General features: G+C 49.0%; 1 protein-coding gene across 1 annotated transcript in view; it reads left to right on the top strand.

Annotated features, from left to right (window-relative positions):
* Nucleotides 1-21,139, top strand: part of POLDIP2 (DNA polymerase delta interacting protein 2) — a 184,258-nt gene that overhangs the window by 59,883 nt on the left and 103,236 nt on the right. Inside the window, exon 6 of the mRNA XM_069615352.1 lies at nucleotides 378-485. Coding sequence (XP_069471453.1) covers nucleotides 378-485 — 108 coding nt within the window. The remainder of the gene's footprint in view (nucleotides 1-377; nucleotides 486-21,139) is intronic.

The raw sequence follows: 21,139 nt of genomic DNA, 5'->3' as shown, positions 1-21,139 counted from the left end.
TGAATTCTGGAGGTAGTTGGGAGACAAAATGTTGACATTGTGGAAATCTACTTGATCCTTGGTGGCAAGCTGTTTGCAGCCTCACATTAACCTACATATGTGGGTCCTCAACATCAAAAGTTCTAGGTTTAGTAACAGAAAAGATGCAAAGTTTCTCTCGAAGGCACAGCAGACTAAGGTGTCTAGTGGCTTCTATTGATGGCACTATCAGCGGTCAGCAACCTTTTAGCTGTCTAGACATTCTGGACTACAACTAGCCAACCTAGTTATTGGTGATGTATCATGGAAGTTATTCTGGACTACAAAGTAGATGGGTTGCAGGGGGTGGCTATCAGCTCATTAACCTTTCACCAATAACATCCCTATTTTGCCTCCAGGACTGGACTACGTGAGCCATGAAGATATCCTTCCCTACAACTCCACTGAGCAGGCTCCCATTCAGCACGAGCTCTTTGAGAGGTTTCTTGGCTATGACCAAACAAAAGGTAATCATTGGTCCCTGGACACTGTTATAATGATGTTGTGATGTCAAAGGTTCCAAATTACATTTATTTATACATAATGCCCTAACTGTGTACATGTTAATGCAAATAGCCCTGTGCTCTCCCACTGCTTCAGAATGTCAAAGCACTTTCTTTGTACGAATGCTGGCTTAGTTACATTTGATCATCAACTTGAGGTACTTTGTTAGAAACGGTTTAGGGAAATTCAGACTTTCTACCCGGATCCATATCCAAGATATTTGTAATATTAGATGCCTATTAGTCCACAGCAAATGTTGTTTGGACCCCATCACCTGTCGATAGATGAGGTCTGGAGTCTAAAACATTAGGCATTCTAATTGTAATTTGTTATATTGTTTACATCTAAACACCATGTTACATTAGTAAGCTTGACCTAGTGGTGAACTCTGTTTGAGACTTACAAATCACTGACTTCACCACCTGTATTGTGCATTGTGGCCTCCTCAAGGAATAGAATCTTCTTGACAGCCTTATGAGACGCTGCACTGGGAATGGTAGTTGTTGGCAACAAATAACTGGGACACTTGGTCTAGTGTGCCTTGTTGGACAACATCGACCACTCTTCTATTGGCATGGGTAGCAAGGGTCTTCCAGGTCATGATCCAATCCATGGCCTGGTTCTAAGCTCTTTTTTGGGGAGCCAATTAACAGATGCTCAATTGAACCAGTTTTGGTCCCTAGACAACATCACTTTTGTAGTACCGTGCAGCTTTCCCTTGTCATCGTAGTTTAAAGATCATATTGATGGGTGTTTGGTAAGATTTTTATATTTATGATAAATCTTACGGACCTGTGTAAACCTCTGAACGTTTTGCTTGGCTTAGTAACTATTGTACCTTGTCCCTAGGTGAGTGTGAACTTTTTGTTTCTTTTTTTCCTTTCTCAACTAGTCTTTTACTCTTTTTATGGGTGACCTTTTCATGTCTCCATAGTTTATGATTGGAGTTAAAGTTTCCTGTGACTTTGGACGGACTGTAATGTACTATGACAGCACACATCATTTTAAATGCATTGGCTTCCTTTTTAATTCTTATTATTTCTTGGGTGAACTACTGTTCCCAAGACGTAAAGTGGGATTTCCATCCCCTTTACGTTTTTATATAGTAGTATGTGGAGTGCTGGGGCATACTATAAATCCCCTTTCTTTCTTACCTTTTAAAAATGTTGTTAGAATTGCAAGTTTACTTCAATGGCTGGTGGTAGTGGTTTACCTTGGTGACTTTTTAGTCTCATTAGGATGTCAAATCAGCCTCGTTCATGCACAGAAGGATCACCATTCTGCTAGACTGGTGGGCACCTTTTTCCAGCGAACGGAGAGCCTGCTATGTAACCGGAGCCTGATGTAACCCTTAATTCTCCAGCATGGCGTCTGGCATGGATTCACATGCTCATGAATATTCCCCGTCGTCCGGCTGGGAATCCTCGATAAAGAGAAAAATCAGTTTCAGTTTAGTTTCTGAACTGTCTTTCTCCTAATAACCAATCACTGGTCTCTGGGTCATACTGCCCCCAGTCAATGACTGCCCTCTACCTAAATCCCCTCATCTGGCAGTGATCTTCAGATTTTTACCGCACGTTCAAGTGTTGGGGAGTCCTCGTACTATAGCTCTCGTGCTTCTACTGTATATTGCTTTTTTTCAGAGAAAACCGTTTTCAAAGTTTCTACACCCCTCAAGGGCAAATTTTCATTGAACTTCACTTCTTGGAGGATTCCAGAAGACACTTGAGGCCTACCCCGCGTGGACACGGCCGAAGACGAAGGAGACTCAACGCCTCTGTTTAGGATCTGCCTAGGATGTGGACTACAGAACATCTTCAAGGAGTATGGGCACTCCCGGTGCCTTTTCTGCCTACACTGATTAAAATCTTACGTGGCGGAGGCCTGTGCGTTCTGCAAGGACATGTCCTCCCGCACCATGAAGGACCGTCACAAACGGCTTGCTGAGTGGCTGGAGACAAAGAACCCGGCGGCAGGTGAGCCGCGGCAACGTTCTTCTCCCAAGAGAAAATCTGAGCGGTCTTCTAAGACCTTTTGAGTGCGCTCTGGCGACAGGGGCCTACAAAAGGCAAAGCACCGCCAGGTATGGGCTCCTCGGCAGCCAGGCTGGGCGCAGCTTCGCCGACGCAGTCAACCACGAGCCAACGCTCCGGCTCAGCGAAGAAAAGGAAGTCGGAACAACCAGGTAAGTTTCAGGAGAAGGCCCGATCGTCTCCGGAGAAAGCCAAGGGGGAGCGAGGTGCTGACCTTCCACCCACAGTGGAAGGCCTCAGATGCGCCTAAGGTCATGAGGGCCCAGGTTCACCAGGCCAAACCGTCTATTCAGGGAGTGGTGGCATCCCTGGTGAAGGCCGCGAATGCGGGTTCCCAGGAGGCAGCCACCAAAACGAGTTTCCCCGCCCGAAGGGAATCTTCATTTGTGCTCATTGAAAAGAATCCTGTGAAGAAGCCGATCATCTCCCGAGACTGTCGCCCCCTGGCCGAGAAGAGGGGGGAGGAGGGGGCGCAGTGGTCCAGCTGGACTCAGATCTCTTCTGAGGAAGAGCATTTGGGCCTGACAGTGCCTGAGAAGAGGGCTGTCGAGGCCGGGCCCTACAGGAAGGATCCCGACGAGGCAGATGAGAGCGACAAGGGAACTGATGAGGAACGGCAGGGGGAAACAGACCCCCATGCCACTCCCGTCGCAACTGCTTCCACCACCGACAGACGGGTCGGAAGACATCCTGCAAGCACTGCACATCCTGTACACGGAGATGAGGGCAAGGCTGCCCACGCCGATGAGCGATGCGGCGCCTGGACCATCGGGGGATACGCAAGCTACGAGGAGACCAGTCCATCCTCCTCCACCATACCACCCCTTCCCTCCATCCCCTCCGCCGAGGGACGAGAGGGAGCCGGATACGGCGACAACAGGTACAGACGCCAACGGAATGGATCTCCCGTCGCCGGTACCCAGGGCTTCTCCCCCCGAAGAGATCGGATCCTTCCACGCCGTGATCTCCAGGGCTTTGGAGCTGTTCCAGCTCAAACCATAGGAGAAGGAGGGGTTCCTTTATCGGAGACGAGAGGCCAAGAGGAAGACAGTACTCGTGGTCCTGTTGTTGGACGACATCTGGGACGAAGGGCTGTCCCTCCCGAAGAACCCAGCCTCGACCCTGGCAAAGGCAGACCGGTATGAGAAGAAATGCCGGGTTCCAGACTCTGCACCGATGTGCCTCAGAGCGCAGCCATCCTCGGACTCTGTGGTCTCCGCGGCGGCTAGGAAGAAATCTGCTGGGTCGGCGGCATCGACTTCCACTTCCCCACCGGACGGCGAGGGGAAGAAGCTGGACGCCATGGGACGACGGGTCTTGGCGGCGACGACCATTAAGGCGGACAACGCTCTCGCTATCGTGGCTCACTACGACGGGGAGCTGTGGTTTAAAATCACCCCTCTCCTGGATTTCTTCCCGGACGACAAGAGGGCCGAGGCCCTTGAAATCCTTCAAGAAGGCGAGGTGGCTTAGGACCATGCCAAGGCAGACTCCGAGACGACACCTGCCTTGGGCACACTCCAACAGCAACAACGACAGCCGTCCTTTCGGGCTTCCAGAGGCAAGTCTGGTGCCTCCAAGGGATTCGACTGCAGCTTCTCATACCGTCGAGCGGCCCGTTCTTCGTCCCAGGAGGCCTACAGAGGACACAGCAAGGCCGGAGGTTATAGTCATCACCAAGGGGCCCAAGGTGGGGCGGCCTTGGCGAAGCAGGACTGAACCGGCCCGGACGTCGGACCCCCACCCGAGCACCCCGGTGGGAGGCCGGCTGGTGAACTTTGGCGTGTGGAAGTCCTTCTCCACCGACCGTTAGTGCTGGATGCCCTAGGCCACAGGCACACCCTGGAGTTCCAAAGGAAGTGTCCTCGTTTTCCACCTGTGGCCAGAAAGAAAACCACATTCCACAACTACTTCTAGCGGTACGAGCGATGCTGAAAAAGGGCGCGATAGAGCTCGTCCCGAAGAGGCTCTCGGGCTCCGGAGTATACTTGCAGTATTTCCTTATTTCCTTGTCCGAAAGAAGACCGGCGGTTGGCGACCCATTCTAGATTGCTGCCACCTCAACAGATACATCAAGTCACAGAAGTTCTGTCACCCTCCAGCATGTGCTGGGACAGCTGGAGGAAGGAGACTTCCTGTCGTCGCTGGACTTAGAGAGGATGCTTACTTCCACATCCCCATACACAAGGGACATCGAAAGTTTCTGAGCTTCGTCGTCCAAGGACAGCATTCAGTCAAGGCCCTGCCCATCGGTCTGAATTCGGTGCCAAGGGTCTTCACCAAGTGCCTGGCACCGGTGGCAGCACGGCTGCGCCTGCAGGGGGTCCCCGTCTACCCCTATCTGGACGATTGGCTCATCCAAGCCAAGTCCAGGGAACTCTCCGTCGAACACTCAGCGAGGACCGTCCGCCTGCTCACGGAACTGGGGTTCTCGATAAACTATGCAGTCCTGCTTGGTGCCATTGCAGGACGCTCAGTTCCTGGGAGACAGGCTCAACACGGTGGCGCGACTGGCTTCACTGTCGGAGGAGAGGATAAAAGCCATCCTGGGCAAGGTACAACGGCTGTTGACCATGCGATTTGCCAGGGTGCGGTCCATCAAGTCCCTGATCGGCATGATGTCGTCATGCATCTACCTCGTTCGGCTGTGCAGGTTGCAGATACGGCCGCTGCAGGATTTCCTCGACACCCGTTGGATACAAGTGTCGGGAAGCTTCGAGGACAAGATCGCCCTCAACGAGCCATTCCGTCAAGCGATCCGTTGTTGGGGCACCCGCACGCATCTCGCGGCGGGCATTGACTTTCAGACCCCAGCGCATCAGGAGATGGTGACGACGGACGCCTCCCTGGAGGGATGGGGCGTGCACATCGGAAATCTCCACGCAAGAGGCATTTGGCTTCTGGAGGAGAATTCGTTGCACATCAACGTCCTGGAGCTCCGGACCGTGTTTTGGGTCCTCTGGTCCTTCCGTCCGTCCCTCAAGGGCAAGGTGGTGCGGGTCTTCACCGACCACACCACCACTATGTTCTACATTCGGAAGCAGGGGGGCACCAAATCCCCAGCTCTCACCAAGGAAGCACAGGATCTATGGCACTGGGCCGTCACCCAAGGGATGTTCCTGGTACCCTTTCATCTAGCAGTAGTGAAGAACACCGTCGCCGACTCATGAGCAGGGAGCTGCGCTCTTGCCACGAGTGGGAGATTCAGCAGGATCAAGTGGATCTTCTATTCCGACGATGGGGCAATCCCCAGATCGATCTGTTTGCGACGGTGACATACACTAAGTGCCGGAGGTACGCCAGCAGGTTTCCCCAGCCGGGGAGCAAGGGATGCAATCTCCTTCCACTGAGACGGCCTGTTTCTCTATGCGTTCCCGCAGTTGCCGTTGCTTCTGCGACTCACCAGTCAACGGTCCCGGTGCAGGATGATCCTCATTGCTACGGCATGGCCGAGGCAGATATGGTACCCGGACCTTATGGACATGTCAGCATCCCCTCCAGTCAAGTATCCGGCGGACGCAGATCTTCTTGCCAGGCAAGGGGGCGCGACCCTACACCACGACCCAGGGTCGCTGAACCTGCAGGCCTGGCTCCTGCAGCACTAGTTTGGAAGGTACGAGATCCCGGCGGATTGCAAGGAGGTGCTTGCCAAGGCCAGGGCTGCTTCGACTCTTGTGCTATGGACATAAATGGAAGAGGTTCACCGTCTGGTGCCGTACACAGAAGATAACCCCCCCCCCCCCCCCTCCTATGGATTACGGCCCCTCAAGTGCTGCCGTACTTGCTGTCGCTGGCCAAGGCGGGGCTGGCGCACGCCTCCATCAAAATTCATCTGGCGGCTATCTCCCGCTATACTAGAACTCTGGGGCGGTCATTGCTGTGGTCTCCTCGCCTGGTTAAGGAGTTCATGAAAGGACTTTTCCGCTCGGTCCCGCCGGTGAAGGCTCCGGCCGCGGCGTGGGAGCTCAATGTGGTGCTGACTAGGCTCATGGGTCCTCAGTTCGAGCCTCTGCATTCGGCACCGCTGAAATTCCTATCGTGGAAGATGGCGTTTCATATGGCCATCACCTCTGCGTAACGAGTGGGAGAGATCAGGCCCTCTCATGTAAGCCTCTTTACTTGACATTCCACGAAACAAGGTTCGTGCTGAGGACGCACCCCTCCTTCATGTCCAAGGTGCCGTCGGACTTACATCTCAACGAGCCCTTGGTGTTGCCTGTTTTCTTCCCGTCGCCTTCGTTGCCGGCTGAGTGGACTTTGCACTCGCTGGATATGGCTAGAGCGCTGAAGTTTTACATGGACCGCACGAAGTGTTTTCGGAAGACATCACAGCTGTTTGTGAACTTTGGCCCTGTGAACCAAGGGAAGGCGCTCTCCAAGGCTTCCATTTCTAGATGGTTCTTCGGCTGCATCACCCATTGTCATCGGTTGGCAAACCGACCGTTGCCTGGCCGTCTGAGAGCCCATTCGACCAACGATAGCTGCAACTACGGTGTTCCTGTCTGGTGTGCCCCTGCTGGACATCTGCAGGGCTGCTATGAGGTCGACTCACACCTGCACGAGATTCTACTGCGTTGACCGGGATTCCAGGGAGGAGTCCAGAGTCGGCCAAGCAGTGCTGCGCAACCTGTTCTGCGCAACCTGTTCGCTTGAAGGTGAGCCTGGTGAGGAGGTAAGAGATGCTTAATGTTGAGATGTTGAAATGCTTAATGTTGAGCCTTGCCATCTCCCGTGGTTGTGCATGTGTGTACTGCTATGTATTCTTTATTCATGAGCATGTGAATCCATGCCAGACCCCATGCTGGAGAATGAACAAGTTACATACCTGTAACTGTTATTCTCCAGCATGGGTCTGGCATGGATTCACATGCAAACCCTCCCGCCTGCAGCTTTTCTCTTGGTCCTACTGCCACTTTACGTGCTACCAAATCTGAAGATGGCTGCCAGAGGAGGGGCATAGGTAGAGGGCAGTCATTGGCTGGGGGCAATATGACCCAGAGACCAGTGATTGGTTATTAGGAGAAAGACAGTTCAGAAACGAAACTGAAATTGATTATTTTTCTTTACTGAGGATTCCAGCCTGAAGCATGGGAATATTCATGATCATGTGAATCCATGTCAGACCCATGCTGGAGAATAAGTTACCTGTAAGTAACTTGTTCCTTCCAATGGAACTGGGGGTCCCGAATGCGACTACTCCTATCCAGAGGATGGTGGGCTCCTCTAGTCTCAGGAAGACCTGCATTTTGAACCATCCCACAATGTGCTGCGACCTTGCTGGCCTGCAAACCGCCAATACCCTGAGTGCAGTGCATGGTCTTCCGAATCCCTCCAAAACTTAGGTGGCCTCCTGCTGGATCTCCAGAGGCACGATTCAAATCCTTGAAGTCTCCTCACCAGAGTGCAGTACCAGATTAACGAAGAGAATCCGACCAGTGATATTCATTATTCATTTGGCTGCTGTAAAAAGGGGCCAAATCCACAGAGCTGCGAGAGTCCGCCAAGAATCCTTTGCTTGAATCCTCCGTTGATGACTGCTGCAAGTTCCAATCCAGTGTCTAGTTCTTAGGTCTCAAGACCAAAAATCCAAGGACCGGGTCCTGTGCTGCTGAATCCTGAGTGCATCCACTCCAAAGCTCTTATTTTCTCCTAAGGTACTGTGTGGGCTTGGGTAATACTTACCTTAAGTCTGGTGTGCATTTTGTGAGGCTGAGTCGGTGATTCATGTGTTTGGGAATTTCCCTATACCGCTTGCCCAGGCATAATGCTGGAACGCATATAGTGAGCCTTCTGTGAGGTCCCTGAACACTACCAACTCTGAAGCTCATACTTACTTGTTTAAGAAAATATCCTCTGGAACTTTGACTTTCCTGCAACTGGACCCTATCCTGGCTGCCTACAGCTAGCACCTAGACCACTAGGGTCCCTCTTGGTATCCAGTGATTCCCTCTAACATGGGATTGAATGCAAAAGCATCGAAAAAATGCATTTTTTAAAGGTAAATGTTTTATTTTTATTGTAATGGGTTTTAAGGGGTTAGAAAAACGGGGGAGGGGGGTGGGGACCCCCATTAAAAAAAAAAAAAAAATTAAAGGTGCATTTTTTCGATGCATTTTATCGATGCATTTGCATTCAGTGCATTTGCATTCGATGCTTTTGCATTCGATGCAATCACTAGGAACCGTCCCTCTTCTGTGTCTGAGAAAACTCATGCTATAGATTAGGGAAGGACTTTATATGATAAGGATTCTGTCTTGAAAGTATAACAATTATAAAAGTACTTACTTGCCAAAGAAGTTAGTGTGGCAACAATCTCTGTGAAAGTAGCAGTTAAAAAGTGTCATTACGTTTATGTTTACCTTTTGAATTGTATTCTTGCCTTCTAAAAAGTATATAAATTGCATTGGTATTTCCCCCTTTCTGAAAAGTAATCGGGATTGATACTATTTTAGTATTCTTGACTGAATGTAAAATCTAAACAATACGGTCTACCTACCTGAAATACATTGTTTTTTGTAAAGTGGACTTGAACTACATTTTGTCATTCTTAAAGTGGATCATTGAGTTTTGCTTTCCCTGCTCTGCTTTATACAGGACTAAAACAATCTGAGTGAATACTCGTCTTTAGTTGCTTCTCTTAAAAGTACATAGATCTTACTCTCCTTGATTAGCTGCTGCTCTTCTAAACTTGTAACCTTAGGTTGTGCTTCCATAAACAGTTTTGGTGCTTTTCTAAACTAGTTTGATAAAGTTCTTACCCTAGAAACTCCATTATAAACTCCTTAAAGGTATGCTGGTTATAACTAGCTATTAGTTAGCCGATAGTTATGCACCATTAGGTCAATTACTTGCCTTGAAATACATTGTGCCTTTCTTAAAGCGGAATTGGGCTTTGCTTTCCCTTATTTGCTTAGTGCATTGTAAATATTGATTGTGTGTTCATACTTAGCATAGAGTAGCTTAAGGCCCGGCCAGAAAGTATGAGTTGATTTACTAGCTCTGAACTGAGTTCTAAAAAGTAAAGTTGTAACAAGTAGACTTGTAACAGCGTTGGTGTATTATGTGATTTCATAACGGAGTATCACTGCATGACTGACTGGGTCTAGTACCCTTGAATTACTGATGGTATTCTGAATGTATATCTAACCTGGTTTTACTCTACAAGAATAGCGGACTGCCATTCTGAATGTGTTGTAGGTTTGACTACTGATTATATTCTTAATAAGGTTATTATAAGTATTTACTTTTTATGATTGTGTTTATATGATGGTATAGTACTTGCTTACCCAAGAATTATCTTGGTCTACTTGTATTTAAATAAACTCCTTTATTTTTATAATACATAGGGCCTCATTACAAGTTTTCCGGTCCGGAAAGAACGGTGCCAGTAAGCTTACCGCCACTGTTGTTCCAGACCGGCAAACTATGAGTCTGCAGGCGGGTTGCCTTTCCGCCCACAAGTTCTGCCCTGGTGGGCGTAACGACGCCCGCCTGCAGACTTTCACTGAAACACTGTTATTAACAGGGCCAGTGTTTCCGTGTTCCCCATTCCCACTCAAATGGGACTGGGGATGTACGAATGCCGCTGCCTGACTTAACAGACCACCAGGGCTGTAATGCCCCGGTAATTCCGGCAAGTCAGGCGGTGGTAAATCATCACGAGTCCGGCGGCAGCCTGACAGTTTTACCGGCACGGCTACCGCCGTACTCGTAATGAAGCCCATAGTGTTCACAGTTTTTTTGGACCACATGTATGCAACAATTTCTTTGTGCCACTACAGCCCTCTTTCCCTCCTAAGATATGCCTGGCAGCTCTGTCTACGCTAACAAATGTTCTCAGGTGGTACAGCCTTATACTGGTTTATACTATATGCCTCAGAGATACAGATTTATGAAGTCCTTTTTTGGACTTTAGAAAAACTGTCCTAACCAGGGGCATGGGATGTTTTGAGCTCTGTTGGAGCATTGCCTATCCTTATATTTCGCCTGACATGCACTTAATTTAACCCTTTTTCGAAGAACCTGCCATTGCATGCCCCTGTGTACACACTTAAGTAGAATATAATACCAGAGTAAGGGGAATCAATAGTGCAAGTCACTGCGAGGTGAGTAAATGGTGGATCACTGCTCAGTGCTGTCACTTTGTACTGCAGATGATGACGATGTGAGAGTGACAGGGTCGAGACTGCCCTCTGAAACATGGACAGCAAAATGACGGAACCTGAAGGGGAGACCCTTTGAAGAGGATCAGCAGCAGAGCTGCTGAGGCACACATCTGTAGCTGGACACCGAATAGATGCGTCTGATCCAAGACCTGGGCTTGGGCCACTGCGTGTGGGGATCCCCAAGGCTGAAATTAGTTGAGCGCTGTTCCTTCAAGCAGGGTACCATGGGGTGTCAACATGAAGAAAAACCTCCAGTGTAAGTGTTACTTGGCTACTTCTATTTGTGGATTTAATTGCTACGGCTCTACAGCTCACATTTACCCCTCTTGAGATAAGCCTGGCTCCTCACACTACCAACTTGTGTAGTACAGGCCTATACCAGAACGTGGGTTACCTAATACCAAGAGGACAAGTGTTGTGTAGTCTCCCACAGGTTTACAAAATCAATTCTTGCCTAACACTTCAATTATATGATCCATCTTCCTCATCTGTGTCTCCTAGACGTTTTATGGTTGAACTTTTTATGTCTCTCCATAGTGTATGTTTGGATTTATGGTTCCCTGTGACTTTTGAGCTGAATGCATTTTCCTATGGCAGAACACAGCATTTTATGTGCAGTGTTGCTGTGTTGCCCTTCCACTTCTCTATCTCTTATGTACCTTGCGTGAACTACTGTTCCGAAGGGTAAAGGGGGATTTCCATCCCCTTTACATTTTATATGTGAGACCAGCACGAATGTCGAGTGCTGGGGAGATGCATGGTATCCCCCTTTCTCACTGACCTATTAAGATTTGTGATAATTTGGCAAGGTAACTTTTATGGATGGTGGCAGTGTTTAATGGCATTTTAGTTAATATTACACTCGGGCTCTCAAACCTGCTGCACAAAAGGGTCACCTTCTGCTAAAATGGTGGCCTCTTGATTTTTTTCGCTGGTTATAGTGTTCTTGTCCTTCCTTGGGTCATCCATGATGGGTGATGGAGGTCCTGGTTGAAGTTTTCTTTGGCAGGAACCCTTTGTGTTTCCCGCCACGGCTCCTGAGTGTCTATGAAGGCAGGAAGTGAGAGGGCAGTCAAACTCTGCATCCCTTTGTCTTCTGGTGTGCCTGAAAGGAAAACCTTCCTTCTGGGGAGCTGGCTGTCATGCTTGGACAGCCGCCTATCCCCCTTTTCTGTAAACTGCAGGGAGAGGTGTGTCTGGGTTCTTTGAGTCCGATTCCAGAAGCTGAAGGCAAATCTACCACTGGAGCTGAATCCGAAGAGGAAGATGAAGAAACGACTGCTGTAACTGATTCCAGCGACTGGAGATCCTGCTGTGTAACTGGAGCTGTTGACCCTTCCAAGTGACCTGGTGGTCCTGAAGATGACGACCCCTACTCAGAGGCTGCTGAGACTTGAAACGTCCTGCAAAACAAGCTGTCCCTCGAATTGCTGTGATCTTGATGGGCTGCAAAACGTCAATACCAGGGGACCTCGAGCTGGAGTGCTTTGTAATGTCTTCCAAAGTATGATTCTTGTGGAAACTCTGGTGGACTTTTGCTGGACCTCCAGATACATGATTCAAAGCCCTGAAGTAACCTCACCGGAGTGCTGGACCGAGAGAATTAAGAGAATCTGACCAGTGATATTCGTTCATCTGGTTCCTGTAAAAGGGCGCCAAATCCACAGCCGCAAGAAGCATTGAAGATTTCTTTGTTGGGAGCATCCTCTGTCGACTGCTGCAAGTTCCCATCCAGTGTCTGTTTCTTTCGTCACCAGATTGAGAATCCAGGGACTGAGTACTGTGCTGCTGCATTGTGAAGACGTGGATCCAGAAGCTGCTCTTTGCTGAGATACTTTGTTGGCCTGGTTAATACTTCTGTTGATCCTGTGTGGCTGAGTGGGTGATTTGTGTTTTTGGGAGTTCACCCATACCGTTCTCCCAGGCCTAATGCTGGAACACATCTTGGGAGCCGTCGCCGAAGTCCCTGAGCATGTTCTATTAACTTTGAAGTTTGTACGTACTTGCTGAAGAAGCTATCCTCTGGAACTCTGACTTTTCCTGCATCTAAGCCTCGTCCTGGCCTTCCTACTGTTAGCTCCTAGACCACTAGGGTCCCTCTTCTGCCTCTGCGATAACTCACACCCTAGAATAGGAAGGACTTTGAAGGTATAAGCCTCTGTCTTGAAAAGATCACAAGTAACTGTATCTTTGAAATGGTAGAAATTACAAAAGTGTCCCGGTGTTCTTACTAACTTGGAGTTGCTTGTTGCCCCTAGGAAAAGTATAAGGAGTTATTTACCTCTGAATTGTGTTTCACCGTTCTAGAAAGTAATTGAGTTGGTATTGTTTTATTCTGAAACTGAATGAGTGTAAAAGCTTACCAATAGGGTTTACTCACCTTGAATACACTTTTGCCATTCTAAAAGTGTACCATTGGTTTTTGCTTACCTTTTAACTTCTCAAGTATGTTTCTAAAATAGTCTTCAAATTCTTACTTACCCTAGAGTTGCATACCGTCACTCTGAAAAGTGCTAGAGTTCTTACTTAGAAGTGTATTCAACACTTCCGTATGTATAACTGCCTATTCCTGTATTGGAAATAATGTAATAGATCTACACCTTGAATAGCTGCTGCCATTCCTAAAAGTGTAACAAAATGTTGTGCTTACCTTGAATTGCTTTGTGCACTTCTAAAACAGTCTTACCGAGTTCTTACTTATCCATGAGTAGGTGACTGACCCTCTGAAAAGTATTAGTTATTTTACTATCTTTGAACTGTGTTCTAAAAAGTAATAGCGGTGTAAGTGTTTCCATTCCTAACAGAAGAATACGTTGCATATGTTGCAAGGTGTATGCTTGTAGTAAGTGTTGGTATAAATAGGTGATTCTTAAAACTGTATAACACTGTAGGTAATGTGATTAATCCAGTGGGAGTCATCACTAATAGTCTGGTGCAGGGGGGGAGGGGGATCTCCTCCTATCTGGCCAGAGGAAGGCAGCCGCTACCTGATCCTGACCCTGGGGCGGCTTTGAGGGAGGATCACGTGGGCGGAAACAACTGCCAGGGTTATGTTATGACTTAATTGGATGGAATCCCCCCCATTTCGCTAAGGAAGACCATATGACACCGAACACACTACTGGCCTATTGTCATAATGCACATCACCCTTTCAGAGTAACTAAAAATACCTTGTCCTCACAGTATTGTCAGGCCCCCACCTTTAGCCCAAAGGCCCACAGCTCCCACATTCCACCTTCTGTTTCCAATTTGCCTTATTGTACAGATTCTGAGAAATACCATTTAGAACGTAGAAGCCTGTCAGGCAAGATTGTATGCAGTACCCTTTGGGAGACTACACCATCTGTGTCGTCCTGGTAATGGGTAACCCAACCTTTGGTATAAGTCTTTCTGATGTTTGTTAATCTGCTTAGAATCACATGCTGTGCATAGGTCTGACATCCAGTGGTCACTGCGGAGTATTGCATTTTGTTTTTCGTAGTCGAAAAGGGACGTCGACAAGGCGTGTCTGTAACACTATCCCTATAGTGACGTGTGTTGTACCCACAATCCCTCACGCGTCGAGGTCCCTCAGATTGTTTTTTTCCGCCCAGCTACTGGTCGCCTTTACGCGGAGCTCCTCGAGAGACATTGCAGATTTCATCACCTCGACCTTTGGTCGTTTTCCTATATTAATATAGGACATATCGATCCCCACCCTTGACGCTGTTGTGAAGCTGTCTCCGCCGAGCAAGATCTTCGACGGAGGGGACGAGCGGAGGAGATCCTTCGGCGTTGCCGAACACGTGGCCTGGCCTCGCAGGCCAAACACAGTAGGGAGAGTGGGGGTCGTGGGACATCTCTAATTCTTTTCTGAGAATGCCTTTCCTTTTCCCCTTCCTTTCCCTTGGGGTGGTTATCACGTTTTATTGCCTCGGCTATGGAGAGGACACCCTTTAGGTTTTGCCCGCTTTGCAAGGGCAAGTTTACTTGGAAGGACAAGCATTCACGGTGTAACCGCTGCTTGCCCCTCGATCACAAGGAGGAAGGTTGCACGGCTTGTCGGCTTCTTAAGCCGAAGACTCTAAAAGACCGTAGGGTCAAAAGGTGGGCGGCCTACGCTATGTCGAAGGCCGACGCTCCACCCACCGCCGCTACCTCCGACAGTGACGAGGAACGTGATACCACGACCTCCGCTACGGAAGTCGTAAACCCCTCTAGGGAGCGCACACGCGCTTCGTCGTCTGTCCCCGGCCCCGACGGGCTCGGCTCACGCCCTGCTTATGGGGATGAACACCCCGGCGACACTGACGCACACAAGACCACACATAAGCACACAACCCATGGCTCTTCTTTGCCAAGGGCAAAGAGATCATCAGCGCCCAAGGAGACGCAGGTTTCACCGGCAGCCTCCTCGGACCGTTCGGGTTCGAAGCCCCTCTCGCAGCCGCGACCAGCGACTGGGCTTTCGGCAAATAAGGGCGCCGCCCCCAAATCATCGGCCGGAGCGCATCAGCAGAAAGCGCATACCGCCGTAGAGCGTTCGACACCCATAACGTCGAAACCACAGCTCTCCGCTGACAAACGAGTCGCTGAGAGCTTGGCGAGGATCGTGGTAGCCGACGCCCACAAGCGTACGCCGAAAGACGCGTCGAGCGTTACGCAAAGGTCGAAAGACACGCCGAAAACACAGGGACAATCTCCTTCAGTCGAAGGGATTTCCAGCACACCTGAAGGCTTTTCGGAGGGCGACGGGACACTTTCCTCGACGTTATGGGAGAGGTCGAGCCGTTTTCAGCTACAAGACACCAATTTTCCCCCGCTAGACCGCTCAGGGGTACCCCATGAAACCATGGAGAGGCTCCATCTATGCATGGAAAGAATGGAGAGGTTTATGAATGCCCAAAACCCTCCCACTCCAAAGAGAATAAGAGAAGGGCCTCAGGAGGACCCCAGAGCCAAAATTCCAAGATTAGGCAATCCCCACCAGGACACAGCCTCAGACTTCCACAGTGTGTATGACCTCACTGGGGAAGAACATTATTTTGAGGAAGAGGTAGAGGATGAGTTTATGGACGAGGACCAGGAGGAAGGTCTGGAAGGCAGCCCAGACTTGGTAGGGGAAGGCTTCGGAGAAAATCCAGAAGAAGGACCTTCTCACCCCTGGCAATCACCATCTATATATTCCGACACTGATGGCCCGAACCTAAATCCTCCTGACATCTCACCTGGTAGAAACACGTCTCCCATTGACGAACAACCCACATTTAATGCCCTGTTGCGTAAAGCAGCAGCACACTTCGAACTGTACACTGGGGAGCTCTCCCCGGAATTAGACTTTGTAGAAAGGGTAATTAAGGAGAAACCCCCAGTTAGTCAGACAATTCCCCTCCTTGCTTCTGTGAGGAGAAGAATCATCCCTTCGCTGTCCACACCCGCACTAATCAGAGGGGTCAATCCTAGAATTGAAAAACTTTTCACTCCTTCACCCTCAGACCCGCTGTACATCAGGGGACATTCCATTCCAGATTCCCTGGTAGTAACCAACACAAGAAAGAGGGCAGGGGTACCACTTTCCACCAGTGAGGCACCACCTGACAAGGAGGGCAAGCGGTTATATGCCCTTGCAAAAAGAGTTACATCCTCGGCCGCCTTTTCGGCAAGAATTGCCAACAACAATTCTTTGCTCGCTAGCTATGCGGACGCGCAGTGGGCCAAACTGCGCAAAGACGCCAAAGAAGCGCCGGAACCATTACGTACACGCCTGCTTTCAACTATTGCCGAAGCAACCCAGGTCAACCAGAGTATTGTAAAGAGCTCTCTGGATGCGGCAGAAACTGCGGGACGTTCCCTAGTTCAGGGAATAGTCCTAAAACGACACGTATGGCTGCGCAACTCGGGGTTCAAACCGGAGACACAAGTGTCTTTAATAAACAAACCTGTTGAAGACTCTAACCTCTTCGGGAAAGCGGTGGATGAGGCTTTAGAGATGGCTAAAAAAGAGTTCCATACTATCAAAACTCTGGACCAAATCTCTAAGCCCTCTACCAGGCGCGGCTATGGCAACAAACGCTTTTTTCGTGGCCAACGCCAACAACAAAACCAGCAGCAACAGTACCCTGCCACCAATTTCCAGACCAATAGTGGCCAGTACAGCCAAAGGGGACAGCGCCGGGGCAAAGGAAGAGGGCGAGGGTCCACCCCCAGAGGTTCCCAAGCCCCTAACAACACCAAGTGACGCGAAGATTCGCGTCCCCTCCCATGCAACACCGGTCGGGGGCCGGATAACATCCTTTCTTCCAGCATGGGAGGGTATAACGTCAGACCGCTGGGTACTTTCCACCGTAGCCCACGGATACTGCATCGAATTCAACAGTTCCCCAACATACAAACCCCCGAGGGGACGACGCATGTCGCCGGAATATCTTGCCATCCTTCTACAAGAAGTACAACTACTGCTGGAAAAAGGAGCCATAGAGGTCGTGCCGCTATCTCAGGTAACGGAAGGTATTTATTCAGTGTACTTCCTTGTACCCAAAAAGGATCTAACCATGCGCCCTGTATTAGATCTGCGCCCAGCGAACAAGTTCATCAAACCCCAAAAGTTTCGTATGGTTACCTTACAGGAAGTGATCCCACTGCTTTCACAGGGAGATTACATGACAACATTGGACATGAAAGATGCATACTTTCATATTTCAATGTTGCCAGCGCACAGAAAATACCTCCGGTTCATGATAGAGGGCAAACACTACCAGTTCAGAGTGCTACCCTTCGACATAGCATCAGCACCGAGGGTATTCACGAAGGTACTGGCAGTGGCAGCGGCCCACCTGCGCAGGTTGTCCATCCCAGTTTACCCTTACCTCGACGACTGGCTCATAACAGGGGATTCTTACGAAACATGCTTCTCCAATACCCAAAAGACTGTAGACCTTTTGTTCCAGTTGGGCTTCTCTATCAACGAAAAGAAGTCCAGCCTAGACCCTAGCCAAATCAAACAATTCCTAGGGGCTCTAATTCAAACAAAGGACGGCCTCGTCTTCCCCTCCAAAGAGAGGGTCCAAAACATGTTGTTTCAGATCCCTCAATATGTGACCGGTCGAGAGGTGACGGTACGCAAAGCAATGCGCTTGCTAGGCATGATGGCGTCGTGTATTTATTTGGTACCTCACGCGCGCCTGCGCATGCGCCCAATGCAGGAGTGGCTCAACAGCCAGTGGTGTCAGGCCAGCGGACTATGGGACGACCTAGTAGTGGTCTCGCAGGCCTTAGTTCTCTCGCTACGGTGGTGGACAAAAGAAAACCTAGAAAAAGGGAAACCCTTTGCCACACCCGCGGGGGAAGCCACTCTAACCACAGACTCATCCCTCACAGGATGGGGGGCTCACCTATCCCATCAAACTGCTCACGGGGAGTGGACTCCAAACGTAGCATCCAAACACATCAATCTTCTGGAGCTACTAGCGGTGTTCAAGGCGCTAAAAGCCTTCAAGGAACACCTACAAGGCAGGACAGTGATGGTCCTTACAGACAGCACCACAGCCATGTATTACATCAACAAACAGGGGGGAACCCACTCTCCAGGACTATCCAAACTGGCCCAAAACATATGGAAGTGGGCTCTCAAACAGAATGTTCCTTCTGTCACAACATGTACCAGGGGAACTCAATCTGCTGGCAGACAAACTCAGCAGAGATTTCCCCCTGCCCGAAGAGTACGAATGGCGACTGCACGAAGACATCGTCTTCGACGTCTTCACGCAATGGGGGTTCCCAGAAATAGACCTGTTCGCAACCCTGGAGAACTCACAATGCCAAAGTTACGCCTCCAGGTACCCCCAGAACCAATCCAAGGGAAACGGTCTGTCGATTCAATGGTCAGGGAGATTTGTTTACGCTTTTCCCCCGACTCCCCTTCTCAACAGGGTAGTGCACAAGATGCACCAGGAACAAGTAACCATGATACTGGTGGCCCCAATGTGGGCCCGACAGCCATGGTTCGCTCACTTGATGGAGATGTCTCTAGCTCCCCCAGTGAAACTCCCCTGCCCGTACAACATGCTGTCACAAGACAGGGGCAGGACTCTGCATCCATGCCCCCAGAACATGAACTTAGCAGCCTGGCTCCTGAGATCATAGAATTTGGACATCTACAGCTCCTGCAGAGATGCATGGACATCCTCAGGGAAGCCAGAAAACCTAACACTCGCCACTGCTATTCTAGCAAATGGAAGAGATTTGTCATTTGGTGCAGAGGAAAGAGCATCAACCCAATTGACTGCTCTCCCACACATATTATTCTATACCTGACCCACTTATTGGATTCAGGTCTGGTGTTTAATTCCATTAAAGTCCACCTAGCGGCACTTTCTGCATACACCACTTCCCAACTCAAAGTGTCGTGGTGGAAGATCCCTGTTATAAAGGCCTTCATGGAGGGAGTAAAGAGAATACACCCCCCGATAGCTGACCCAGCTCCCGGATGGGACCTTAACGTGGTACTTACCAAACTCATGGGCTCACCATTTGAACCCATGAACAAAGCATCTCTTAAAGACCTCACTCTTAAGACTGCTTTTCTAATAGCTATCACCTCCATCAGGAGAGTAAGTGAACTACAGGCTCTTTCTGTTCTAGACCCCTTTGTTACAGTTCACAAAGATAAAGTGGTTCTACGCACTCACCCAAGGTTTGCTCCAAAATTCATCTCAAAATTCCACGTAAACCAGTCTATAGAACTACCAGCGTTCTTTCAAAATCCTTCCAACTTGGGAGAGAGGACTCTGCACACACTAGATGTCCGCAGAGCGGTCATGTTCTACATGGAAAGAACCAGACCACTGAGGAAGACTAATCAGTTCTTCGTCTCGGTGGCAGCAGGAAGAGAAGGGGATGCAGTTTCAAAGTCCACTATTTCTAGATGGATTGTTCAATGCATCACTCTCTGCTATACTCTTGCTAAGAGAGAACTGCCCTTTAGGCCAAGAGCACATTCTACTCGAGGCACGGGGGCGTCCATAGCATTCATTGCAAATGTTCCCCTTGAGTCCATCTGCAAAGCGGCTACCTGGAGTTCTGTGCACACCTTTACAAAACACTACTGTCTAGATGCACACTCTAGATCTGACTCCCAGGTGGGACAGGCAGTATTAAGACATCTTTTCTCTACTGTTCCTTCTCATAACCCACCGCCAACTCCGGGTACTGCTCGCTAGTCTATGCACAGCATGTGATTCTAAGCAGATTAACAAACATCAGAAGACAATGCATTACTTACCGTAAAAGCATTTCTGATGGTTGTATCTGCTTAGATTCACATGCGCCCACCCTTCCTCCCCGCTTGGATGGAAGGAACATAGACATCTTTCTATATTTCTCTCTTTTCTGTACTCACTCACGTCTAGAAGGCTCCCTCAGGGCAGAAAAATACAAACAGAGGGACCTCGACGCGTGAGGGATTGTGGGTACAACACACGTCACTATAGGGATAGTGTTACAGACACGCCTTGTCGACGTCCCTTTTCGACTACGAAAAACTAAATGCAATACTCCGCAGTGACCACTGGATGTCGGACCTATGCACAGCATGTGAATCTAAGCAGATACAACCATTAGAAATGCTTTTACGGTAAGTAATGCATTGTCATACTGCACAGGTTGGTAGTGTGGCTTAGCAGCCAGGTTTATCTCAAGAGGGGTCAATGTGAGCTGTAGGGTTATCACACGGAGATTCACAGTGACAAGTATCCAAATAAACACTTGTGCCCAAGGTTTCTTGATTAAACAATTAAATAATTTAACAGTCGGTTTGTTAGGGAGAATTCTCAGAAATGTGCCAATTCTTCTGTACCTTAGAGACCCCCATCCCTTTTGCTGGACTTTAGGAGTTTTTCATTTTGACCTGGAGAGAGCGAGACCCTTTTTTGCACTCTAATGTATTTTAATGTAATTGCAACTGTGTTTCTTTTAGTTTTTTGAGTCTGACAAACTCCATAGGCATCTTTTTACATTGTAGCACACAGCACCTTCAGTGCAGTGCTACAGGGAAGTCATTCAGATTTCCCCGAAGGTTTAAACACCTTTGTCTTGGATAACTAATGTTTCCAAGAGCAGTAAAGTGAAATTGACTTTACTTAACAAATATATCTTTCCTAGACCCAGCTCACACTATCTTACAATAGGGTGCTGGAGTGGTTAGATAGTACCCCCTTTGTCTAGCTTCTCCTGTAACATTTTTGTTACCATTTCCTCGCTGAATGGCTGGTGACAGTGGTTTACTTTTTACTACCATGGTGTCTTTACCGCAGGCTGCGTTTGCCTTTTGGTGCCATTTTTGTCAAAATGGCCCTGGTCTTCTTTTTTCGCCATTTCTTTGTGGAAAGGTCCTTCTTGAGATTTACTGTGCGCGCCAAACCAGGTTTGGTCCCTTGGTTCTTT

This window comes from Ambystoma mexicanum, chromosome 9 (genome assembly GCF_040938575.1).
Source record: "Ambystoma mexicanum isolate Mex_15411 chromosome 9, UKY_AmexF1_1, whole genome shotgun sequence".
In the NCBI taxonomy this organism is placed as follows: Eukaryota; Metazoa; Chordata; class Amphibia; order Caudata; family Ambystomatidae; genus Ambystoma; species Ambystoma mexicanum.
Note: the sequence above shows the minus strand (reverse complement) of the source record. Positions and strands in the feature narration are given on the sequence as shown.